This window comes from Rissa tridactyla, chromosome 1 (assembly GCF_028500815.1).
Source record: "Rissa tridactyla isolate bRisTri1 chromosome 1, bRisTri1.patW.cur.20221130, whole genome shotgun sequence".
In the NCBI taxonomy this organism is placed as follows: Eukaryota; Metazoa; Chordata; class Aves; order Charadriiformes; family Laridae; genus Rissa; species Rissa tridactyla.
In genome coordinates this window covers 8,750,304-8,772,163 of record NC_071466.1, presented here as the reverse complement: position 1 = coordinate 8,772,163, position 21,860 = coordinate 8,750,304, and the positions used below count along the sequence as shown (strand labels likewise).

General features: G+C 51.6%; 2 protein-coding genes across 3 annotated transcripts in view; one reads left to right on the top strand and one right to left on the bottom strand.

Moving 5' to 3' along the window:
• Nucleotides 1-35: 35 nt before the first annotated feature.
• On the top strand, nt 36-6,672 carry P4HA3 (prolyl 4-hydroxylase subunit alpha 3). 2 transcript variants are annotated; one of them, XM_054217975.1, is made up of 13 exons: nt 36-226; nt 844-986; nt 1,430-1,650; nt 2,805-2,954; nt 3,045-3,096; nt 3,274-3,431; nt 3,514-3,690; nt 4,126-4,190; nt 4,373-4,532; nt 5,128-5,190; nt 5,454-5,522; nt 6,232-6,328; nt 6,526-6,672. In XM_054217975.1, the coding sequence occupies exons 1-13, from the start codon at nt 36-38 to the stop codon at nt 6,594-6,596; spliced, it is 1,617 nt and encodes a 538-aa protein (XP_054073950.1). In that variant the 3' UTR covers nt 6,597-6,672. The 2 variants fall into 2 exon arrangements, 1 of the variants encoding a protein (XP_054073950.1); XR_008468953.1 differs by having other exon boundaries at nt 62-226; nt 5,133-5,190; nt 6,526-6,552.
• Nucleotides 6,673-10,738: 4,066 nt separating this feature from the next.
• Nucleotides 10,739-21,860, bottom strand: part of PPME1 (protein phosphatase methylesterase 1) — a 33,414-nt gene continuing 22,292 nt past the window's right edge. Inside the window, exons 6-14 of the mRNA XM_054205339.1 lie at nt 21,519-21,673; nt 20,889-20,979; nt 20,080-20,145; nt 19,167-19,299; nt 18,306-18,435; nt 16,403-16,447; nt 15,398-15,462; nt 14,319-14,386; nt 10,739-12,967 (exon numbers count right to left, since the gene is read on the bottom strand). Of these exons, the coding sequence (XP_054061314.1) occupies nt 12,949-12,967; nt 14,319-14,386; nt 15,398-15,462; nt 16,403-16,447; nt 18,306-18,435; nt 19,167-19,299; nt 20,080-20,145; nt 20,889-20,979; nt 21,519-21,673 (772 nt within the window). The 3' untranslated portion in view covers nt 10,739-12,948. The remainder of the gene's footprint in view (nt 12,968-14,318; nt 14,387-15,397; nt 15,463-16,402; nt 16,448-18,305; nt 18,436-19,166; nt 19,300-20,079; nt 20,146-20,888; nt 20,980-21,518; nt 21,674-21,860) is intronic.

Genomic DNA, 21,860 nt, shown 5'->3' with positions numbered 1-21,860 from the left:
CCCCTCCCCGCCCTCTCCCGGGACGGCGCGGCTGGATGCGGGCGCTGGGGGCGCCGGGGGCGTTGGGGCTGGGGGTGCTGCTGGCCCTGCTGCCCCCCCCGGCCCCGGCCGAGACCTTCACGGCCATGCTGAGCGTCCGGAGGGCGCTGGGCTCCGAGGGCCGCCTGCTCCGCCGCCTCCGAACCTACCTGCGGGAGGAGAGCGCCCGCCTGCGCCGCATCGCCAGGTACCGGACACCCCCCCCCCACCCCCCCACCCCCCCCCGACCCCATCTCGGTCATGGGTGGTGGTGGGAGCATCCCCTCCCCTCCAGGCACCCGTTGGGTGCCGCCCCGGCAGGGAAAGGTGGGGTTAATGCAGCCCACACCAGTTTTTGGGGGGTGTCACTAAATAGGAGCTGGGGGCATCGTGGGTGGATGGGGGAGCACAGCCCGGATGCTGCCCACGCCACCCCAGCCATGTCCCAGGAGGGGGACGCGGTGCCCCCCAACCCTGGGCTGGGGACCGGGGACGTGGGTCACAGGATGCCCAAGGAACTGGCCATCCCCATGTACCCACCAGGAATGGGGTCTACCAACCTCGATGGGGTTTTCCCCACCTCTGGCTTGGCTAAAAAGTGGGGTCTGGGGATGTGGGGCACAGAATCCCCAAGGAACTGACCGTCCCCACGTACCCACCAGGGATGGGGTCTACCAACCTCGATGGGGTTTCCCCACTTCTGGATTGGCCAAAAAGTGGACACTAGGGCAAATCTGCCCAACTATTGGGGGGCTCAGACTCCACCCTGGGGGTGTCACCACTGAGAGGCGTCACTCAAAGTGTCACTCACTGAGTGCCTTGTAGGTTTTATGAGAAGGTCCAGGCACTGCACCAGGACCCCAAGGCCTCGGTGGACAACCCCTTGCTGGCCTTTAGCCTCATCAAGCGTCTCCACTCTGACTGGCCCAACGTTGTCTACAGCGATGAGGCCGCTGAGAACACCCAAGGTATGGGGGGGATGCTTGGCTGTGTGCCCTGTCACCTGGGGAGAGCTGGGAGGTGATGGTGACCGGGTGGAAGAGCATGGGAATGGGTGGTGGAGCTGGAGAACAGGTGGTGGAGCTGGAGAACGGGCGGAGAAGCAGGAGAAGGGATGGAGGAGCAGAATGGGTGATGGAGCAGAAGGCATGGAGGAGCAGGAGAATGCGTGGAGGAGCAGAATGGGTGATGGAGCAGAAGGGATGGAGGAGCAGGGGAATGGGTGGAGGAGCAGGAGAACAGATGGAAGAGCAGGAGAACGGGTGGAGGATCAGGAGAATGGGTGGAGGATCAGGAGAATGGGTGGAGGAGCAGCATGTGGCGTCCCTGGGGATGGAGAAGGGCTGATAAGAGTGATTGCACCCCAAAAGCTCGTTAATCCCCCACTGTGTGCCCCATTACCCACCCTCAGTACTCCAAGCCGGCTTCAAGGAGGTGGAGCAGGAGCTGCCTGGAGCCGAGGACCTGGATGGGGCTGCCCGGGCACTGATGCGGCTGCAGGACGTCTATGCACTCAGTGTCAAGGGCATGGCCAACGGTGTCTTCCAGCGAGCCGGTGCCGGCCGGCCGCCCCTCTACAGCCCTGGCCGGCGCGTCTCCCTCTCTGCTGATGACTGCTTCCATGTGGGCAAGGTGAGGACAGACCCTGTCAGATCCCACAAAGCTTTTCCAGCCCAGGATGTTCCTTCTGTAGGGTTAGACGTTGGGTTTTCTTCCCACGCGGATGCGGAGGGGCCCCTCTGACTCAGCCCACAGGCATCCACCCGCCTGCCATCGCCTCTCGGCTCTCGCCCAAATAATGGGGCTTCTTGCTGCTTCGTGGATCGCAGAAGGGAAGAGCCAAGCCGGTGGCCTGGGGGAGACCTCCTGCCCCAGCATCCCAGTTGGGTATCGGGTTGGGTCCCGCCCGGGGGTAAAAGTGGGTCTGTAAATCCCTGGGAGGGGATTTGGGTGCTTTGACAGAGGTTTTTGTTGAGGGCAGAGTCCGCTGAGTGTCACGGCAGAGCTGGGATGGAGTGTCAGAGTGTGGGTTGGGGTGAGGTGGGGTGGGGTGGGATGGGAGGAGATGAGACAGGACGGGATGGCATGGCTTGGCATGGCATGGCATGAAATGGAGGTGGAGGTGCAGATGGAAATGGAGGTGATGGAGACGGAGGTGCAGAGAGGGATGGGGATGGGGATGGAGATGGAGACGATGGAGATGGAGATGGAGGTAGAGGTGCAGATGGGGATGGGGCTGGAGATGGAGGCACAGATGGGGATGGGGATGGAGATGGAGACGGAGATGGAGATGATGGAGATGGAGATGGAGGTAGAGGTGCAGACAGGATGGGGATGGAGATGGAGGTGCAGATGGGGATGGAGATGGAGATGGGGGTGGGGATGGAGATGAGGATGGAGCAGTATGGATGGCATGGGACAGGAAAGGAAGAGATGGGACAGGATGGAGATGGTTTGGGAGGGAATGGGGATGGGAATAGAAAGCAACAGGATGTGATGGGACAGGATGGGTGGGAATTGCAATGGCATGGAATGACAAGGCATGGGGACGGGATGGAGATGGGGTAGAATGGGATGGGACAGGAGAGGATGAGACAGAGTAAGGACAGGATGGCAGGGCAGAGGAGTGGGATTGGGATGAAGATGGTCATGGGGATAGGATGGGATGAGAAGGGGATTGGTCAGGATAGGGGTGGGATGGGATGGAATGGGATGGGACACGGTGGGGACAGGATGCAGGCCAGGCTGGCCCAGCCAGCGGGCCCGGGTGATGTGCTGTCTCGCAGGTGGCCTATGACACGGGTGACTACTACCACTCCATCGCATGGCTGGAGGAGGCTGTCAGCCTCTTCCGCCTCTCCTACGGTAGCTGGAACCCCGAAGACCGGAGCAGCCTGGAGGATGCTCTGGACCATCTTGCCTTCTCCTACTTCATGGTACAGCCTTGAGTCCCATCACCCCGGTGCCTGGTGTAGCCGAACCATGGGCAGGGGGATCCTCACGGGTTCTCCGCTCCCCCTATCCAGGCTGGAAACATCTCCCATGCCTTGAGCCTCTCCAGGGAGTTTCTCCACTATGGTACACGGGACAACCTCGGATGTGGCAGGAGGAGGGGAGAGGTTTTGGGGTGTCCCCATCACCTCTGTATGACACCAGCCTCCTTCACCCTATTTCTTGCCCCCACATGGGGTAATTCTTGCCAGGGAAGGGGGTGATGGGGACATGGCATTTCGGGTGACACCACCTCTCCGGCAGATCCCAGTAACAGAAGGGTGACAAGGAACGTGGCCAAGTATGAGAAGCTGCTGGAGATGGGGACGGCGGTGAGCGCTGGACCCCTCCAACGCCCCAATGGCACCCGCCTGCAGAGCCGCGACGCCTACGAGGAGCTGTGCCAGCGCCCGAGGGGGCAGGTGGGGCTGGCGGGGGGGGGGTGCCATGGTCCCCCACCCCACTGCTGTTGCCCCTCTCACATGCTCCTTGGTCCTTTCTTAGCCGGCTCCGGAGCTTCACCCGCACCTCAGCTGCTCCTACGAGACCAATGGCAACCCCTACCTCCTTCTCCAGCCTGCCAAGAAGGAGATGGTCTGGATCCAACCCTACGTGGCTTTGTACCATGATTTCATCAGTGACGACGAGGCTGAGACCATCAAGGGGTTGGCAGGGCCCTGGGTGAGCTGTCCCCATCCCCAGGGATGTCCCCGTCCTGGACGAGGGTGCCCCAAGAGCTGGTGGTCCAGGGTGGACCACCCTGAGCATGCAGAGATAAGAGGGGTTTTAAGCCAGGGCTTAGCCAAAGCCTTCTGCAGCGAGACCCTGGGGGTGGAATGAGCCCAGCTTAGCTCCATCTAAGGCCCCCAAGATATTGTGGGGAGAAACCAGGTCCATGCATGCACCTAAACTCCTTCCCAGCTAGGCTTGACTTGCTGACACCCAACTGCTTCCATCACCCTGGTGGGACACCTTGGGGTGGGGATGTTTGGCAACCAGCTGGTATAAATCCACCAATTTCGACCCCGACCGGGGTCCCTGCTTGGTGTGGGGGTCCCCATCTGCAGCAACATCCGCCCCCCCCTCCCCCCCCCCCCCCCACCATGTGTCCTCCAGCTGCAGAGGTCCGTGGTCGCCTCTGGGGAGACGCAGCAGAAAGCCGAGTACCGGATAAGCAAGAGGTAATATCCAATCCCTCCCTTGTCCTCCAACCAGCGGGACCACCATGGCCCCATCGCCACCACCAAGGTGGCAGTGAAGCCATGCTGGGGAGGCCTGGGTCCTCCACACCCAGCAGGGCCGGGAGGGTTAAGCCCAGCCACGTGTGAATTTGGGGGGTGCTGAAGGTGGGGTGTTCCCACAGCGCATGGCTGAAGGACACCGCTGACCCGGTGGTGCGGGCGTTGGAGCAGCGCATCGCTGCCGTCACCGGCCTGGACCTGCGGCCACCCTACGCCGAGTACCTGCAGGTGGTCAACTATGGGTTGGGAGGCCACTACGAGCCACACTTCGACCACGCCACGGTCAGAGAGCTGCCTGGGTGGTCATGGGGTGGTGTGCAGGGTGGTTCTTGTGGTGCTCTTGAGATGGTCCTTGGGGTGATCCTGGGATGGTTCTGGGGGTGGTCTCTCAGATGGTCACTGGGGAGGTCCCTGGGATGGTCCTGCGGTGGTCTTTGAAATGGTCCCTGGGGTAGTCTTTGGGGTGGTCTCTGGGCTGGTCCCTCAGATGTTCCTCGAGGTGGACCCTGGGGTGATCCCTGAGATGTTGCCCAGGGGGGTCCCTGGGGTGGTCCTTGGGGTGGTTCCCATGGTGGTCTCTGGGATGGTCCCTCAGATATCCCTGGAGTTGGACCCTGGGGTGATGCCTGTGATGCTCGCCTGGGGGGAGGTCCCTGGGGGTGTCCCCATGGTGATCCCTGGGATGGTGCCTGGGATGTTCCTGGGAAGGGAGGGAAGAAAGATGGAAGGAAGGAGGGAGGGAGAGAAAAGAAGGGAGAGGGAGAGGTTTCCCTGGGGGCAGCTCAGAGCTACCAGCTCTGTTAGGGTGTGAGGTGCCTCCAGGCCAAGCTGTGTAAGCATGGGACTGACTGTCCCCATCTCCTCGCTCTTGGGGCAGTCCAGGAAGAGCCCCCTTTACAGAATGAAGTCAGGCAACAGGATCGCCACCGTCATGATTTACGTGAGTCCCCCCCATTTGCGGGCCTAGAGAGACTGCACTTGCGTGGTCATCAGTAGGGTTCAGAGTGAACAGGGTTTGAGATGGGTGAGGGCAGCCCTAAATCAGACCTTGGTGGGGTGTTAAAAAACAACATCTGTAGAGTATTTAAGAGTGTGTGCTGGGGGGGACCAAGGGAGGTTCTGTGCCTCAGTTTCCCCATGCAAAGCAGCCATATCACAGGGGGAGGAGGAGGGCCATGGCTCATATTTTTGCTCCTTTTCCAGCTGAGCGCGGTGGAGGCCGGCGGTTCCACCGCCTTCATCTACGCCAACTTCAGCGTGCCCGTGGTTAAGGTGAGGGAGACCCACACGAACCCCCCAGGAGCGGGGACGGGGGACGCTGCTCTCTTGTGTCTCGTCTCTCGCAGGGACTTGTGGCCGAGCCTGTCCTGATGCCAAACCCCAACCCTGGAGCTCCCTGATCTGTTTTGGGGTGCCAAACCCCCACCCTCAGTCTCCTGGCACCTTTTGAGAGGAGCCAAACCCCAATCCCGCAGCTCCCAGCTCTGGTTTGGGGGGGCCAAACCCCAGCCCCGGGGCTCCTGTCTGTGTTTTGGGATGCCAAAATCCAATCTCAGGGATCCCAGCTCTATTTTGCGGTGCCAAAACCCCAACCCCAGGACTCCCAGCTCTATTTTGGGGTTCCAACCCCCAATTCTGGGGCTCCCAGTTCTATTTTGGGGTTCCAAACACTAATTCTGGGGTTCCTGGCTCTGTTTTTGGGGCACCAAACCCCAACTCCGGGGCGCCCAGCTCTGTTTTGGGGTTCCAAACACTAGTTCTGGTGCTCCTCACTGTTTTGGGGTGCCAAACCCCAGCCCCACGGCTCCCAGCTCTATTTTGGGGTTCCAAACCCCAATTTTGGTGTTCCTTGCTCTGTTTTAGGGGTGCCAAACCCCAACCCCAGGGCTCCCGGCTCTGTTTTTGGTGTTCCAAACCCCAATTCTGGTGCTCCCGGCTCTGTTTTTTGGGGTGCCAGACCCTGGGGCTCTCTGCTCTGCAGAATGCAGCTCTCTTCTGGTGGAACCTGCGGAGGAACGGGGACGGTGATGGGGACACCTTGCACGCCGGCTGCCCTGTCCTGGTCGGGGACAAGTGGGGTGAGAGACGGTGCCTGGTGTCACCCTGGGGTGACACGGGGTTGGAGGGGCAGCTCTGCCGGCGGGGAGGCAAGAGGTGCTGGGAACCTGGAAAATTCCTGGATAATGGGGAAAAACATCACCGATACTGGAGCGGGGTTGGAGAGGGGTGCAAGGGGACAGAAGCGGGTGGGGATCCTTGTCCTTGTCCCTTCCAGTGGCGAATAAGTGGATCCACGAGCACGGGCAGGAGTTTCGGCGGCCGTGCAGCGCCGACCCGCAAGACTGACCCATCATGGGCTCGAGGACAAGGCACCCATGGGTGGCAAAGCCACCTCGGCGCAGCATGTCCCCAAGGCTGCAGCAAGAGGAGGGAGGGAATGGGGTGGCAGCAGTGTGGAGTGCCATGGGGGGCGGTGGCACTTGCTAAGCCATGGCTGAATCCAGTGAAAATAAAGTCAAAAGACACTAAACTGGAGTCTAGGGGAAATACCTCAGTGTGGTACCAGAGGGGATGATGTGGGGGTGTGCACGTGTCTGCACATGTCTGCGTGCCCCCACCCCTGATCCTAAATGTACCCTCAAGTCCCTCTCCTCCAGCCCTAGATGAAAAGTCTCTCTTGCTAAAAGGACTGGCAGTTAGTGACATGGCATTTCTACGGTCATCAGTAGGCTTCAGAGTGAACAGAATGGCCATAGAAGACCAGAGCAAAGCCAGTACGCTATTCTTCCTCAAATAAGCCTCCTGCAGTGCCTGGCTGCGTCTTGGGCCCCATTGTGCAGCCCCACACTCCGCTCTCGCCCCAACAACAGCACAGGGCCCCCCTCCCCTGCACCCCAGAAGGACTTTGTTGCGGGGAGAAGGCAGCTGCTGCCTTCCAGCCACCCTGGCCCCCAGCCTGCCCACGCTGGGCCACGCTTGTGCCAACACCGCTCCCCCGGGGCCCCGCAGACAAGCTGCCTTTCTCCGGCCCGACGGCGGCACCTGCGTGACTGGAAGGCAAAAAAGAGGCAGCAGGGCTCTCCGGCAGCGCCTGGAGATCGGGCAGGGAGCCCGCGCCGCTCTCCCCGGGTGTTCAGGATCCGGAACAGCCTGGATGAAGAGAGGGTCAGGCAGAAGGACACCATCGGCCCCCGCACAGAAACTCCCTGACTCCCTCCGACCTCATCTATGCGACGTTTGGATGCGATGAAAACCCTCCCAGATGGAGAGGCGGGGGCTACCGCAGACTGGGGAGGGTCCAGGCCACCCCGTCACCTCTCTGCTAGCTGGAAGGAAAAGGACAAAAACTGGGGAGGGGGGATAGAGACACCAGGCAGATCTCCCCCAGGGCCCTCCTGCCTGTTTTGGGTTAAAAAATGTGCATTTATCACTCCGTGGCTGTGTTTATGCAGCCCTGGGTTAACCCTTCCGCACAGGGGATGAGCTGGGAGCAGTATCGGGGCAGGGAAGCAGGAGCGGGAGCAGGGCTCCAGCCCGGCACTGTAGAAGGATGCTACAGCAGCCCTTAACCCTGCTTGAATGTAAAATTTCCAGAGCAAAACTCCCCCAATTCCTGCTCTTCAGGCATTCAGGCTATATTATAAAACAGAGGGTCCGACACAGCACAGGTTCCGTAACAGCCAGAGCGCCGTGGTTTATTACTTTCAGATGTTTCTGTACACGTGGGAGCCATCGCTCACCGAGAGGAGGGGAAAAAGCAAAAGCTGTAGCTAAAGCATCCCCCCCGGCCCCTCCCCACACTGGAGCGGGGAGAAGGGATGGGGGGAATATTTCAGATGACGAGACGCTTCCGTGAGTCACCAGAAAAACCCAAGGTTTGGGGTTTGGGCCCAGGAACAGCTGGATTGACACCCCTCCTCCACAGGCTGCTCCGAGGAGCCCGAGTAGCGCAGCCGAGGGGAAAGGAGGAGTTCCAACTCCAGGCTTTTCACAAATGCTTTATTTGTAGGCGAGAGAAAGGGACACGGAACAAGACACAAAGAGGATGAGGCTGACACGGGACACAGAGCGGGGTCTCCGGAGAACTCACACACACATTTTCCTTTCGGAAAGAGCAGCACGTGGTAAGAGGTCAGCCCGCCGGATGGGTACAGCTTGGACTAAACCGGCCAAGCATCCAACAGCAAAGCTCAGAGCAAACACCAAAGCACTATCCCGCAGGTTTCGGATGCCTTACGGACACGGCGTAGCGTTACAGACGGATCAGGGCAGAGGATACGGCCAAGGGAGGAGGGTTTGGGCAACACAAACGGCAGATTCAGGCTGTGAGCGGAGCACCAGGCTGAGAGACGGTGTTATAAATGCCCCACGACCAAGTTTTTTTGGAAACGGCAACCCATAAACTATTTTTTTTTTTTTTTACTTCACCTGAAGATCTAAAGTCTAGATCTTCAGGACGGCTGAGCACCAGTTCAAACCAGTGAATGGCTGATCACCAGACACCTCTGAAGGTCTCTCCTCCCAGGCCCTTCAACACTCAAGATAAAAGGCAATAGCGGAGGGGAGGAGAAACAGCAGCACTGAAGTCGAGGAGGTGGAGAACATCAGCACAAAGCCGTTTGCTCTCTCTCTGTCTACTACCGGCCGCTCATCCGCTCACTGAGGACCTCGCTGAACGTGGCAGGACACTGATAAAAGTCTGCGAAGTCCTGGGATGGTCTCGCTGAAGGAGAAGCCAACGAGCGACTTTGCCTATTGCAATGGCTCAGCCCTGCCCTGCAGAGAGAAGAAAATCAAGGAGGTTCCCTCTGAACTGCCCCAGTGCAGTATTTGCTGGGCTCCTGGTGGTACCGACGGGATCTACCACACCACCACCACCTGTGAGAGCTCCCCGACTTCTAAACTTCAGTTTAGAAGTTACCTCTGAGAGCCCCCCGACCGCGAGCTCCGTTTACAAGTCACTCCCTGCTTTACTGTAGTGCTTTTTTTATTTTTTTTTTTTTGCAGAGGGTGTCTCGGCTGCACAGAAAGTGACCTCCAGGCGCAATAAACATCAGTATTTTGAATTGGCTTTGGTATCACCTCCCGCTTGCTTCACGCCTGGACCAGGACGGGCTGAAGACAAAAAAAAAAAAAAAAAAAAAAAAAAAAAAAAAGGCTCAAAAAAAATTAAAAAAGCAAGCTCTGTATAGCAATGTGATTCAGCAACCATTGCAGCACTGAGTGTCTGCGTCGGTACGTATCGATCACCCCGGTCACTAAAAGCGTTTTCAAAACACCAGCAGGGAGGAACTCGGCTTGAGCACGTGCAAAGAATCACAGAATGTGTTGGGTTGGAAGGGCCCTCTAAAGGCCATCTAGTCCAACCCCCCTGCAGTCAGCAGGGACATCTTCAACTAGACCAGGTTGCTCAGAGCCTCATCAAGCCTGGCCTTGAATGTCTCCTGGGATGGGGCCTCCCCCACCTCTCTGGGCAACCTGGGCCAGTGTCTCACCACCCTCAGTGTAAAGAACTTCTTCCTAATGTCTGATCTAAACCTGCCCTGCTCTAGTTTAAACCATTGTCCCTCGTCCTGTTGCTCCATGCCCTCGCAAACAGCCCCTCCCCAGCTTTCCTGTAGGCCCCCTTCAGGGACTGGAAGGGGCTCTAAGGTCTCCCCGGAGCCTTCTCTTCTGAAAAGACACGCAGCCAAGCTCTGCGTTCGCAGGATCTGTATTCAAAGCAAGACTACATGCTTTGGCAATACAGGAAATACCTTTTTTTCCAGCAATCGCAATGCTCCTGGAATCTACAAGTCACCGAGGGTTTTGTCCGGTGCATGTAACACAGGAGCTGGCAAAACCCCTCCTGGGTCTGATATGAAAAATTTAAGTGAATCCTGCAACAAAGCAGCCTCCCCCAAACGGCATCTTCCGTTCCTGCCAAGCCTTGGGATTTTCCATTGTGAAAGTTTCCACCGATCCTCAATCCAACAACTGAAACAAAAGCAAGAGAGATTTCTAAAGAATCAAAAGCGGCGGCATAAAACCAGCACCTTTTCAATTCAGGAAACCTCCTCCTGTTTATCTGTTTTTACAGAGCCGGTACAATGCTGTGGACCGTGGAAAAACGCAGTGAAAAGCTGGAAGTTACGGGGGAGTTTTCTAGATGTCCCCATTTTTCATGAGTCAAAGAAAACACCACTTCTCTCCGCAGCTTTTACCACGGCCGGGGAGATCCTGCACCTAAATCCCATTTATCTCTGCCTGTAGCGCTCAGAAAAGGGGGAAGAAACCGCAACAGGAGCATTAACTATTTTTCAGACAAAAGCACAGTCTTAAAAATGGTATTTGGCTCGAGACAGCCGAAAGGAATTCCCCCTCCACCCACCCACCCCCCCCACTATTGCTGCTGTCCCTGCAGTCACCTTTTTTTGAAGCCGGTACGACGCGAGCTGCCTATTTCTGTGCAAGTCAGGACTGAGAGCTTGGCACGGAGCAACGCCACATTGACCAGGCTGTTGAAATATTTATTTTTTTTTCACTCACTTCTCAAATGGTAACAACAAAATATAATTCTGGGGAGCCCACAGGATTCAGAAACAGTCATTCATTTTCCCAATGGTGCTTCTACAGAATACAAAACCGATTTTCTTTTGCTTTCCATGGAGTTTTTTGTGTTTGTTTTTTTTTTTTTTTAATATCTCACAAACGGTAAAAGCAAATGAAAAGGATAACGTTGAGAGGCAAACGCAAGGAGTTACCGCAACGAATCACTCAAAGCCGGATCCTCCAAGTTACTTCAGCACGGAGGAATGTGACTTCACCGAGATCATTCATGAGTACGACAACAGGCACATGCTTAACTATCCCGTGAAGAGAGACTCTGGACAAACACACTGAATTATTTAATCTCTAACAATTTGAACACAGGAATCATCTGGAAAGGACCGAGAATTTTGCCAAATCTTCAGGATAGAGCTGGGGAAAGTGCTATTTTGCATCTCAACTACTGAAGATCCATTTAATCCATCGGCAACTAAACCAGGGGTGGACGTTACATCAAGGTCACAGTAAACTAATGCAATAATTAACACGGTGACTTACGGAGGGAAGCGCCGGGAGCCAGCAAGTGCTCTTTTAACACCTGAGTGCAGTGACCAAAGTGCCAGGAGAGAGAAGAGCTCTCTGGAATGAGGTTTTTTGTCTCTAATTCGGCCATTTCCCACCCTGATGCGTCAGGGGAGAAGGGACACAGAGCTCAGGGTATCCAGGGCTCACACGCGAATGAATCCGAGGAGATGACTCTCCATCAGGGTAAACGCCAAGGTTAAAACGGGCTTTGCCAGCTCTTCACACTGTCTGCCTTTGCCCCACCTGCACCTCTCAAACGCCAAGAATTCCCGATGGCTCTTGTCACAGGACAGACACGCAGATGCACATCGCAGCTCCCAAATCAGGCCAACAACAGAACTATGCCTCAGCAAAACAGCGTTAAAATACTGCTTTCATCATACAGCATCAAGGGGTTACGGACACAAGGCAAAAAATAAAAGATTTCAGACATCCACCAGCAACATATTGAGGAAAATTGCTCCAAAACGTGTCTGCTCTTACGCTCAAGAGTGATTCTTAGGTGAAAGCAATCTGACGAACTGTCTGTGGATAGTTTAACCCTGAAGAAAAGCTCTCTGTGTAACTACTGCATTTACATGGAAATATGGAAGGCAGGCAGCGAAAGGATCTAGGAAGTGACAGTGAAAACAAGGTCTTTCCTCCAGTACTGGGGCGGGGGGGGAGAGCATAAAGCAGCAGCAGCTGCCTACACCTCTGCATCAACACCAGCAGGACTGACTCCAAGCTCTTCCAGGGTTTTATTTACTGCGCTTTTTGCATATTTTTTTTTTCATCCAAAAGGCGTCGATCTCTGCTCAGTTGTGTGTAGCAGCTACAAGAAGGGAAGCACAAACACATTCCAGGGGCAGAGAACTGCGTTGTTACCGCTGCTTCTGTTAATGTGTCTGCAGTAGACGGAGTTATCCAGGCTCTTTTTCTCAGTGAGAAACTGAAACAAGTATTAAGAAAGCTGCAAGACTGAAATGGAGCTCACGGTCCCCCCTCGCCTTTTGGTTTTACAGTCCTGTCCGACATTGCACAGGAAGGTAGTATCTAGGCTGTTCCCGCAGATTAACTCATAAGGCTGGCATTGGTGAGACGAAACCTGAGCTCCCAACGAAGCCGATTCCTCATCTGCTTTAGGGGAAAGAAACATGTATATAAAAAACAAACCTAAGGGGCACTTCAAAGACGGTTAGACAATTCCATGGAGAAATCCTGAAGCCTTTGGCTATGCTGCAATGCCCTCGGTGGATCTGGATTGCCAACGGCCCCTTTGCCGTTGGGTCCAAGAAAGCCTGAGAATCGACAGAGATCGGTATGATCGACTACTTGGGATTTCAGGAGGTCTTTCCTTGTGGCAGCAGAGAGGAGCCTGTTTCCAAGGGCCTGAAGAGCTTTTCATGGTCTTCAGTACAAGCTGCTTCCCAGCAAGGAAGTCCCTAAGCATTTACACATTCTGGAGAACTAGTTCTAGGGGATGAATCTCACACCAACTTCTCACTGCTGCTGAACTGGAGAGATGAAAGGATATGGATACATCACAGTGGCCTCTGGTGCAGTTTATTTACAACAGGACTCAGTGCTGGAGAACACCAGGATATTAACAAGCAGGGAACACACTAGGAGGGAAAAAGGAGAATGGAAGAAAGGTCACATGTTAAAATCAAAGCATTCTCTGCAGATATTTGACCCTGCGACATCCTAAATGTAGTCGATTACCCAAGATTAAACACGGCCAAAAAGAGTCTATCGAGCAGGTTAAAATCAGCATTGATGCATTCAACAACTGTAACAACTTGTGAGCTACGTAACAGTGAGAAGCACAAAAGCTTCATATATGTGAGACAGCACAAAAGCTGTCTACGGCTTAAAGACACAAGAAAGGCCAGCAAGCCACCACACTTTCTCCAAACCTCTGGTTTTAAAGCTGCTTTTGCTACAGCCAGAATAGCAGGAGCAACAGGTTAATGCCTTCAAAGACTCACAGAGATAGCACAGGTTGCCAAACACCGCGTGGAGATTCAACGTTGCAGTGCAGTACAGTCCTTTGGGCTTCTCCCTCTCTCACCATTTACACATCAATCTACACTACACTATATCCTTTCGTTGGATTTAAAATATGCAGTCCACAGTCCTGCATGTCTACTGTTTCGTCCCCAAGGGCACAAGATAAAGGGGAAAAAGAGCAAGAGGTCATCCAGCAATACCTCTCTAGCACTGCCAGTCCTACGGCATCACACATTTTGGGGCTTCTAACTTTCGTTGAAGAATTCTTAGCTAAAAGCAGGAAGATTTTTCAGGACTGCTTAAGAAACACGTTTATTTTAGGATCACCTTTCAGGTGTATGGTAAAGCAGATTACCACCTTCTATGAGGTCTATGCACTGGTTTAGTTTTTAGCTTTATGGTACTGTAACTAAGACTCTGTTGAGTTTTTCCAATCAACCTTATCAGTCACAGCCTGCTCTCGCTGCTGTGTGGCTGGTCAGAGAGGCCTGTCTTCTGCGGTTTATTATGATACGAAAACACATGAGATAAGTATGGGAAGTCTGCAAAGGGAAGCACACAGCTTTACCTGTCTAATCTCACCAGTATTTCTTGGCCAAAGAGTGCGGAGCAAGTAGTTTCCAAAACACAGGGCCTTGACTACTTAAATAAAACGCTATTTAAACTAAATACCACAAAGCTCGTAATTCTGCCTTCTGGCAGGCTATAAAGAAAGGAATCAGCTAGGGAGGATCTGCTTCGCTCCTCCCCTCCGAGGAAGGAGGTTTCACTAACACCTGAGAAGTTTAGAGAGAACACATAAACACACACATTACTGGCTGCGACTCAAAGCTGTTTGTTTACATGTGGTTTTTAGCATTACGCGAAAATTCCAACCTCCCACACTGAGAGCCGAACAGGCAGGCAGTAAGAGCAAAAGCTCTGCTCAAGGACTGCACAGCGCCAGCACCCGCAGAGCCTTACCACTGGAATCCACCGATGGGCTCTGTAAACCTGTGACGGATCAGGAACGTCGCAACAGCTTCAGCAACCTGAGGGAAGGGGAAAAAAAACTGGTCCGAATTTAAAGGGACACAAAGATATCAAGGAATCCAGTAGTTTTCAAAGCCTGCAGCATTTCCAACAACAGTTTGTGTCCTCAGAACCCTCTTGCTGAATCCAGTTTGCTTCTTTGAAACTAAGAGCTCCGTGTAATGGTCTTATATATAAAAGAAGGAACTACGTGCTTCCACCTTTACACAATCAAGAACCGACAAAGCTTTTTCACCACCTCTTAAAACAATGCCTAAGTTTAGCAGGTTAAAAAGGTGTGGTGAAGTCACGACACAAGTTATTCCTATAAAGAATAAATCAAGACAGTAACCTGACAGTAATAATACTGCTTAGAATGTATGTTAGAAAGAATAACAATGTAAGAACTCAGTATGTTTAGATAAAAATCCCTATTCCAGATTGGTAAAATGAAGCACAGAAAGGCGGAGTTTTACACGCACAGCGGTCAGTATAGAACAAGCATTAAAACCAGACATGTTTCCAACCACAGGCTTCACTGGCTGCACCACATTCCCGCTCCTATCTGGACACTATCTTCAGCAGTACCCAGAAGCAGCACTGCTCTGTCTGCAAGCTGTTTCGGTAACATTTGGTTTGTATTTGGAAAATGGGAGCCACCCAACTCAGCAAAACACAGACCAATCCCAAATGCTTCTGCTTAGTGCATGGGAGAGTGGAGAAATCCATGAGGAAAGGCAGGAGGATAAATCCACACTCCACATGGTAAGAGTTAGTTCTATCACCACTAGCCCGAGAGTTAAATCTGTAACTTAGCCAAGCCCTGTGTCATGTAACATCTTAGCCCAGGCTTTCCAGCCAGCTTAAAAAAATGTGATTAAATCCAAGCTGGTTTGTAAATAGCCAGTTAAGATGTCATGCCAAAAAATGCCTCTGAAGTATAATCTCTGCTTCATAGTAAGCAACAGACCCCTTTCGCATATAAACCGTGAAGACTGTGACTTCTCTAGCTTCAACACGGCGTTGCTCACCTTGTCTGGAGCATCTTCATGGACTGCATGGCCACACTGTGGGAGGACCTGCATCTGAAACTTCCCTGCGGATCAAGAGAGTCATCACTGCAGCTGCTTTTCAAGTGGCCTTGATTTCTAACAGCAAGCAGTTCTTGTGTACGCAGGAAACATCAGACACTACACTCTTAAAAGCACCGTGACTGTTGAATTCTTCTAAAAAGGATCTCGCATTCTTTACGAACAAACCTCACTAAACGCATCAGGCAAAGAGTGACCACGGAAGGCACAAGAGTCTAAAGCAAAGTGTACAATACACACAGCAGTTTCAAAAGAAAGCAAGAACCAGCTGCTTAATTCGTCTTCTCCAGGTGTAACCAGAGCAGGGTCCCAGGAGTTAAAACGAAGCTAAATTTCTTAGAGCTACCTTTCAGAGTTGGAAGCGTTATCAGATTATCAGATCTACCTTAACGTAATGTTTATCCTGCTACACAATACTACTTTCCAGTACCGGTTGCTCTGGGAATCAATGAAGCTGGGATAGGGGAAAATAACCCCAAACCACAACCCCCAAAACATTAATGCAGATGATGAATCTTGGTCTGATGTCTGCCAGAAACACCAGGAGACCAGACAGTTTTGGATGGTCCCAAGCGTTCTAGCTAGGAACCTCAGGAATGTTGTTAGAAAGGGAAAAAACTGATTAGAAAGAACCCACGCAGACCATCATTCTGGTCCAAGAGAAGTGTGGCAGTCCCATTGCTGGAAACACTGAACAAAAACCGTGGCAACACCCTTCACAACTTCCAACTGAACCTTTTTCTTCTCAACTTCTCCACCTTTCCTACAACCACAGACAGTTAAAGAACAGTTTGGGATGGACTAATTCTTTAACGCACATTTGTTTCAATATTGACTGCACCTGGTAAGAGACCATTCCAGCTCTCTCTCGTGTACCCATAGAAACAAGCTACCATCCAAAAAGAGCATTACAGTAAGGATAGAGTAACAATATTAAATATTTACCTTGCATCTGTCCAATTGTTAGATCTTTATCCAGCCTGTCAACACCTACAATCAAATAAACAGATGTATCGGAGAAAAGCCAGAGAGAACATGACTGCCTAAGCAGGGCTTTACTCAACGTTTTCAAGGAGACATTTGGCTTGAAAAACTCAAAAGAAACATCATCTGACACCCACAAGGAGTTTGCACTGCTGCACCTCAAGAGTGTAAAGTGACAGGAAAGAATCCCAGCCAAAAACGCAAGAACACATCCTTCCCTACAACTTAAAAGAGTATTTATCTTTGTTATCTTGGTTACACAATTTCCCATCAGGGTACAAAAAGGGCCTAGAACTGGCTCTACAACATTGATAATTTGACTTTCAGTTGAAAAGTTCAAATCAGGTCCATATCCGTAGGAAAAAATCATAGTAGTGGAGGCTGAAGGGCAGCTTCATAGAATCATAGGGTTGGAAGGGACCTCTGGAGACCCTCCAGTCCAACCCCCTGCCAGAGCAGGGTCACCCAGAGCAGGTGGCACAGGAACGCGTCCAGGCGGGTTTGGAATGTCTCCAGAGACGGAGACTCCACCACCTCTCTGGGCAGCCTGTGCCAGGGCTCTGCCACCCTCACAGGAAAGAAGTTCCTCCTCATGTTTAGGTGGAACTTCCTGTGGTCAAGTTTGTGCCTGTTACCTCTTGTCCTGTCACTGGGCACCACTGAGAAGAGCCTGGCCCCATCCTCCTGACACCCACCCTTTCAGTATTTCTAAGCGTTGATAAGATCCCCCCTCAGTCGTCTTTTTTCCAGACTGAAGAGACCCAAATCCCTCAGCCTTTCTTCATCAGAGAGGTGTTCCAGTCCCCTCAGCATGTCGGTAGCCCCTTGCTGAACCGGGGAGCCCAGAACTGGACCCAGTGCTCCAGCTGTGGCCTCCCCAGGGCAGAGCAGAGGGGGAGGACGACCTCCCTCCTCCTGCTGGCGACACTCTTCTTGATGCACCCCAGGATGCCATTGGCCTTTTTGGCCATGAGGGCACATTGCTGGCTCATGGTCATCCTGTTGCCCACCAGGACTCCCAGGTCTCTCTCTGCAGAGCTGCTCTCCAGCAGGTCACCCCCAACCTGGACTGGTGCAGGGGGTTATTCCTCCCCAGGTGCAGCACCCTACACTTGCCCTTATTGAATTTCGTAAGGTTCCTCTTTGTGCAGACCTCCAACCTGTCTGGGTCTCTCTGTATGGCGGCACAGCCTTCTGGTGTGTCAGCCACCCCCCCCAGATTTGTGTCATCAACAAACTTGCCGAGGGTGCACTCTATCCCTTCGTCCAGGTCATTGATGAATATATTGAAGAGGACTGGACCCAGTACTGACCCCTGGGGAACACCACTCGTCACTGACCTCCAACTAGACTCTGTGCCCCTAATCACTGCCCTCTGAGCTCTGTCGTTCAACCAGTTATCTATCCACCTTACTGTCCATTCATCAAGCCCACTCTTCCTAAGCTTCCCTATGAGGATGCTGTGGGAGACCGTGTCCAACGCCTTGCTTAAGTCAAGGTAGACCACATCTACCGCCCTCCCCTCATCTATCCATCATAGAAGGCTATCAGATTATGATGGCATGGATCTGTCCTGTTTGCTCTTCTTCCACACCATACAAGTAAAACACCCACCCGACAGCAGCAAGACACAGTATGTCATTATGTGCTATTTTGATATTAGAGGCGCTGAACTAATTCCAGATCTGCACGGATCAAATGGACTGGGTTATGATATTTCAAGAGACATAGAAAAGTCAAGGTGGAAGAGAGATCTGCTAGTATCAGGAGAAACATTAGCCAAACGCTGGCCCTATTCTCTAACGTCATGCGGGACTGCAATGACCAGCCACTGAACCTGAAGAGGAGTGGAAGAGACACATACCAGCTAAAAGCAAAAGCTTTGGAGTTGGGCAGCTTAGGAAGAGGTTAGATAAACCCCTGAACCAGCCATCCCAGTACTTTTCTGTTTTCGCCAGTTCAATTCGCCATGTGTATAAGTGCTCCTTCTTTGTCTGCAGGGAGGAGAGAGAGCTCTGCATTAGCGATCAGTAAAACAGCTGAAATAAAATGAACTCAGAGTGCCACTTGGAGGTATATCTAAAAAATACTGGCTCCCTCTGGTGGATTCCAATTGGATGACCCTCCTTGCTCCTAAACTTCTCTCCAAATCAAAAAGTACACAAGTAAGGAACAACGAAGTCAGTAAGTGCTAAACCTACAAATGAAGAGAAGGCTGCAGTTTTCAGGGCACTCAATTTGCTATTTTTCACTGGCACAAACAGCTCCCAAATTGTCTGAACATCCAGACTTGGCTCTTATTCAGGTGACAGAAATAAAAGGGGCTAAGCTGTCTGCAACGATTTTCCTCGAGGAATTTACATTCCTAGCTTGCAATCGCCTGCATGACCTCCTGAATGCTACTGCACCTTGGAAACAAACGAAAATACAAGAAAGACTCAGAAAAAGAGCGTTACTCATTCAGGCCAGAAGCCCCATTTCAGGCCGTATGCACTAAATCTGTGAGCACCTGAGGAAAGAAAACCAAACATGTTTTCAGGTGCCAGTTCAGGACAGAATCAGTGGCACAAGACGAAGAAGAAAAACAACAGTCACAATGTAAAGTTTTTGGTCCCTGGAGTCGCTCCCTTTCATGTTAGAACGATTTGGATACCTATGCAGCTACTTCTCTTGGAAGGGAGCATTGTGCAAACACGAGCAGAAAACACAGCAAGAAACTCCCTACCTCTGTGTCATCTTCTTTCTTCCTTTTGTTGACAGAGCCTCCCCCTTCCTCATCCTCTTCCTCCTCCTCCTCTTCTTCAATAATACCCTCCACTATGGCTTTAGGACATTCAGGACTGGCAGCCCCTTCGCACCTGTGAAAATAAAACCAGAAACTGATTCCCTGCCAAAACAAACAAAAACCCAAACTGTTTTTAACCTAAAATAGTCAGCAATTTCTCAGATAGTGGCTGAGAAAAATCCCCCCCAAGTTTAAAAGTAGCTGTGGATGAAAAATACAGTCGTGACTAGCCAAGGCACTGGGGACCTGTGCAGAATATATGTCAGAGTGCAAATACAAATGCAAACAACTAAAGGAGGCAGCAGTGGCAAAACAGTCAACGATAGCTTTTTTAAAAATGGGGTACGGGACATTTGTAAAGGCTTGAGGTATGGTAAGGATTAGAGCGGCACAGGCAGGTCACTCCGATCCCCCAAGCCCACCTCAGATCACTCCTGAAATGCAATAAATAATTAAACAATTACTAAAAGGAGTGGAAGATACAATACCCAGAAGGTCAACTCGATTTAGGGCAAGATTTCTGAAGAGTCATCAGACTAACACTTATTTGTTCACGTGTGCGGAAAGGCGGAGAAAGCAAGGAATACACAACCAGCACTAGTTAAACTTTTTAAAACACAGCTCTTCGCAGATTTTGCCCCAGGGAAATTTTGGCCAGGTTTTCTCCAAGTGACATGATTATCATTCAGTGCTGCTGCAGGTATCAACTGCAATCAAATGATAAGAAAACTGTATTTGCTAGAAGAAATTTTCACTTCCAAGTGCATTTATGCTCTGTAGAATGGTATTGTGAAATATACAAGATGATTTTAAGAGCTCTAAAATAAATAAATAAATTAAAAAAATCACTTACTGTTTGACTTGACCGACCATAGAAACTCTGGCAGATTCAAGATTTCTTATCTGTCCACTTTTTACACTAGAAAAGAAAAAAAATTGGAAGGGCATAAATAGTTACTAAACAGAATCAGCATCTAGCAGGCCCAGAAACTGGAGCGAAAGGTCTTTACAGCTCATGACTTCCCCAAAACCTCCCGTTCTCAGAAGGTGTTTGGAGTGGCTCACACTATGGGACAACTTACTTGAACCACCCATTGTCCCTGTAACTGTGAATTAAAAGACACGCGGGCGAAGTGTTGATGGGGAAACAGTGAAGTGGGGTCATACCCACCTCATGGCAGGGGACAGGGAGAGGTCAAAAATTATGCTGGGTAACTGGTACCAGAAGTGGGCTGGGTAAGAACAGAACGGGGTAAGTCTACAAACTTAACCGTCAGGCCTCTCCCTTTCAAATTCAGCTCCCAGATGTGCAATTAATTCTTTCTGAACTGGAAATAAGTCCCATTTCTTACAGATTGGGATCTCTCAAGCTTCTTCTGTAATAGCTGGGACACTTACAAGGAAGCCATAGTTCATACCATGAAGCTTTCCCTTAGTTGAAGCTCTTAGAGGATCCTTCTCCAATGCCTAGCCAACTCTCCCAGGAAATTAATTATCTTTGAGACCTCTCTCTCCCTGTCAAATCAGCCAAGGAATTGGTGACAGCAGTCGGGGAAGTTAGCACGAAAGGCGAAAACAGACAAATTACACAAACTTTGTTTCCTTTGGGAGCCAAGCTAAAAAGACAAGTGATTTTGGAGACTACGTATGCCCGTGCATTACCTCCACTCAATGGCATTCTCAAGCGACTTGAATGTTTTGGGACGACTCCTTAAGAAGTTCTGCATGCTGTTCAACGCGTCCATAGCTGTACCTAAAACCAAGTTTTTAACTTTATGGCATCTGATGAAATTATTGCCACATCCCCTCCATACAGAACTGGCTACCAGGGAACGCTCTCAGAGAGAGCTGGAGCTCGCTGGGGATTTAATGTTGTTAAGGAAAGTACAGCTCAGAACTCCTAAACCCACAGTCACACCTGCTCTCACATTAGAGAATTAATATTTGAACAGGTAGGACAGTTCAGATAGTAAGAGAAGGCAGTAACCACTCATCAACGTCATGCATTATGTAAAAAGCCACCTTTCTCCTCGCTAACAAGAAAGTATTGCAAACAAATTGTCAGGAAAATAGCAAACACAGAGTCCATCTGGGAAAAGCAAAAGGAGGGGGGTGCATTAGAAAGATTTCTGTGTAGGTAGCATCTGTTTAGGAAGATGGAGTAGGCATTGGTTTAAAAACTGGGCAAAACTTTCCATATTCAGGGATTTGCGGATAAAAGAAAAAGATCAACGTGGAAGACAGAACCGCACTGAAGGGGGCAGAAGCCTGTCCCAGGGTACACACACTTACCCTCCACAACGTCGATCATGCACAGACCCAGTAAACTTGGCACCAAATTGGCGACGGCCGTGTGCACTGCGATGGCACCCCCCATGCTGTGCCCGATCAGCATGATAGGAGGGGGAAGGTCCCCATACAGAGCTTCAACCACATTCCCAACGTCTCTGCCAAATTGAGATAAAAGCATGGTTGGCATCTCTTACCTTGATACATTTCTGAAGCGGATTTGTACATTGGGAGGAGAAAGTACAGATCCAAAATAGATGTACGGCTTCAAATCCTCTTTGTGCTCATTTAACCCACAGGTAATTGAGACGAGTTTATTCTCTTATCGCTGTTTCATCTAGGCAC

What these genes read in the sequence shown, in the direction of transcription:
- P4HA3 (XM_054217975.1), top strand. Translation starts at nt 36, where the DNA reads ATGCGGGCGCTGGGGGCGCCGGGGGCGTTGGGGCTGGGGGTGCTGCTG. An exon ending in AGGGGTTGGCAGGGCCCTGG is followed by an intron (nt 3,691 to 4,125) that starts GTGAGCTGTCCC and finishes TGTGTCCTCCAG; the next exon opens with CTGCAGAGGTCCGTGGTCGC. An exon ending in GAGTACCGGATAAGCAAGAG is followed by an intron (nt 4,191 to 4,372) that starts GTAATATCCAAT and finishes GTGTTCCCACAG; the next exon opens with CGCATGGCTGAAGGACACCG.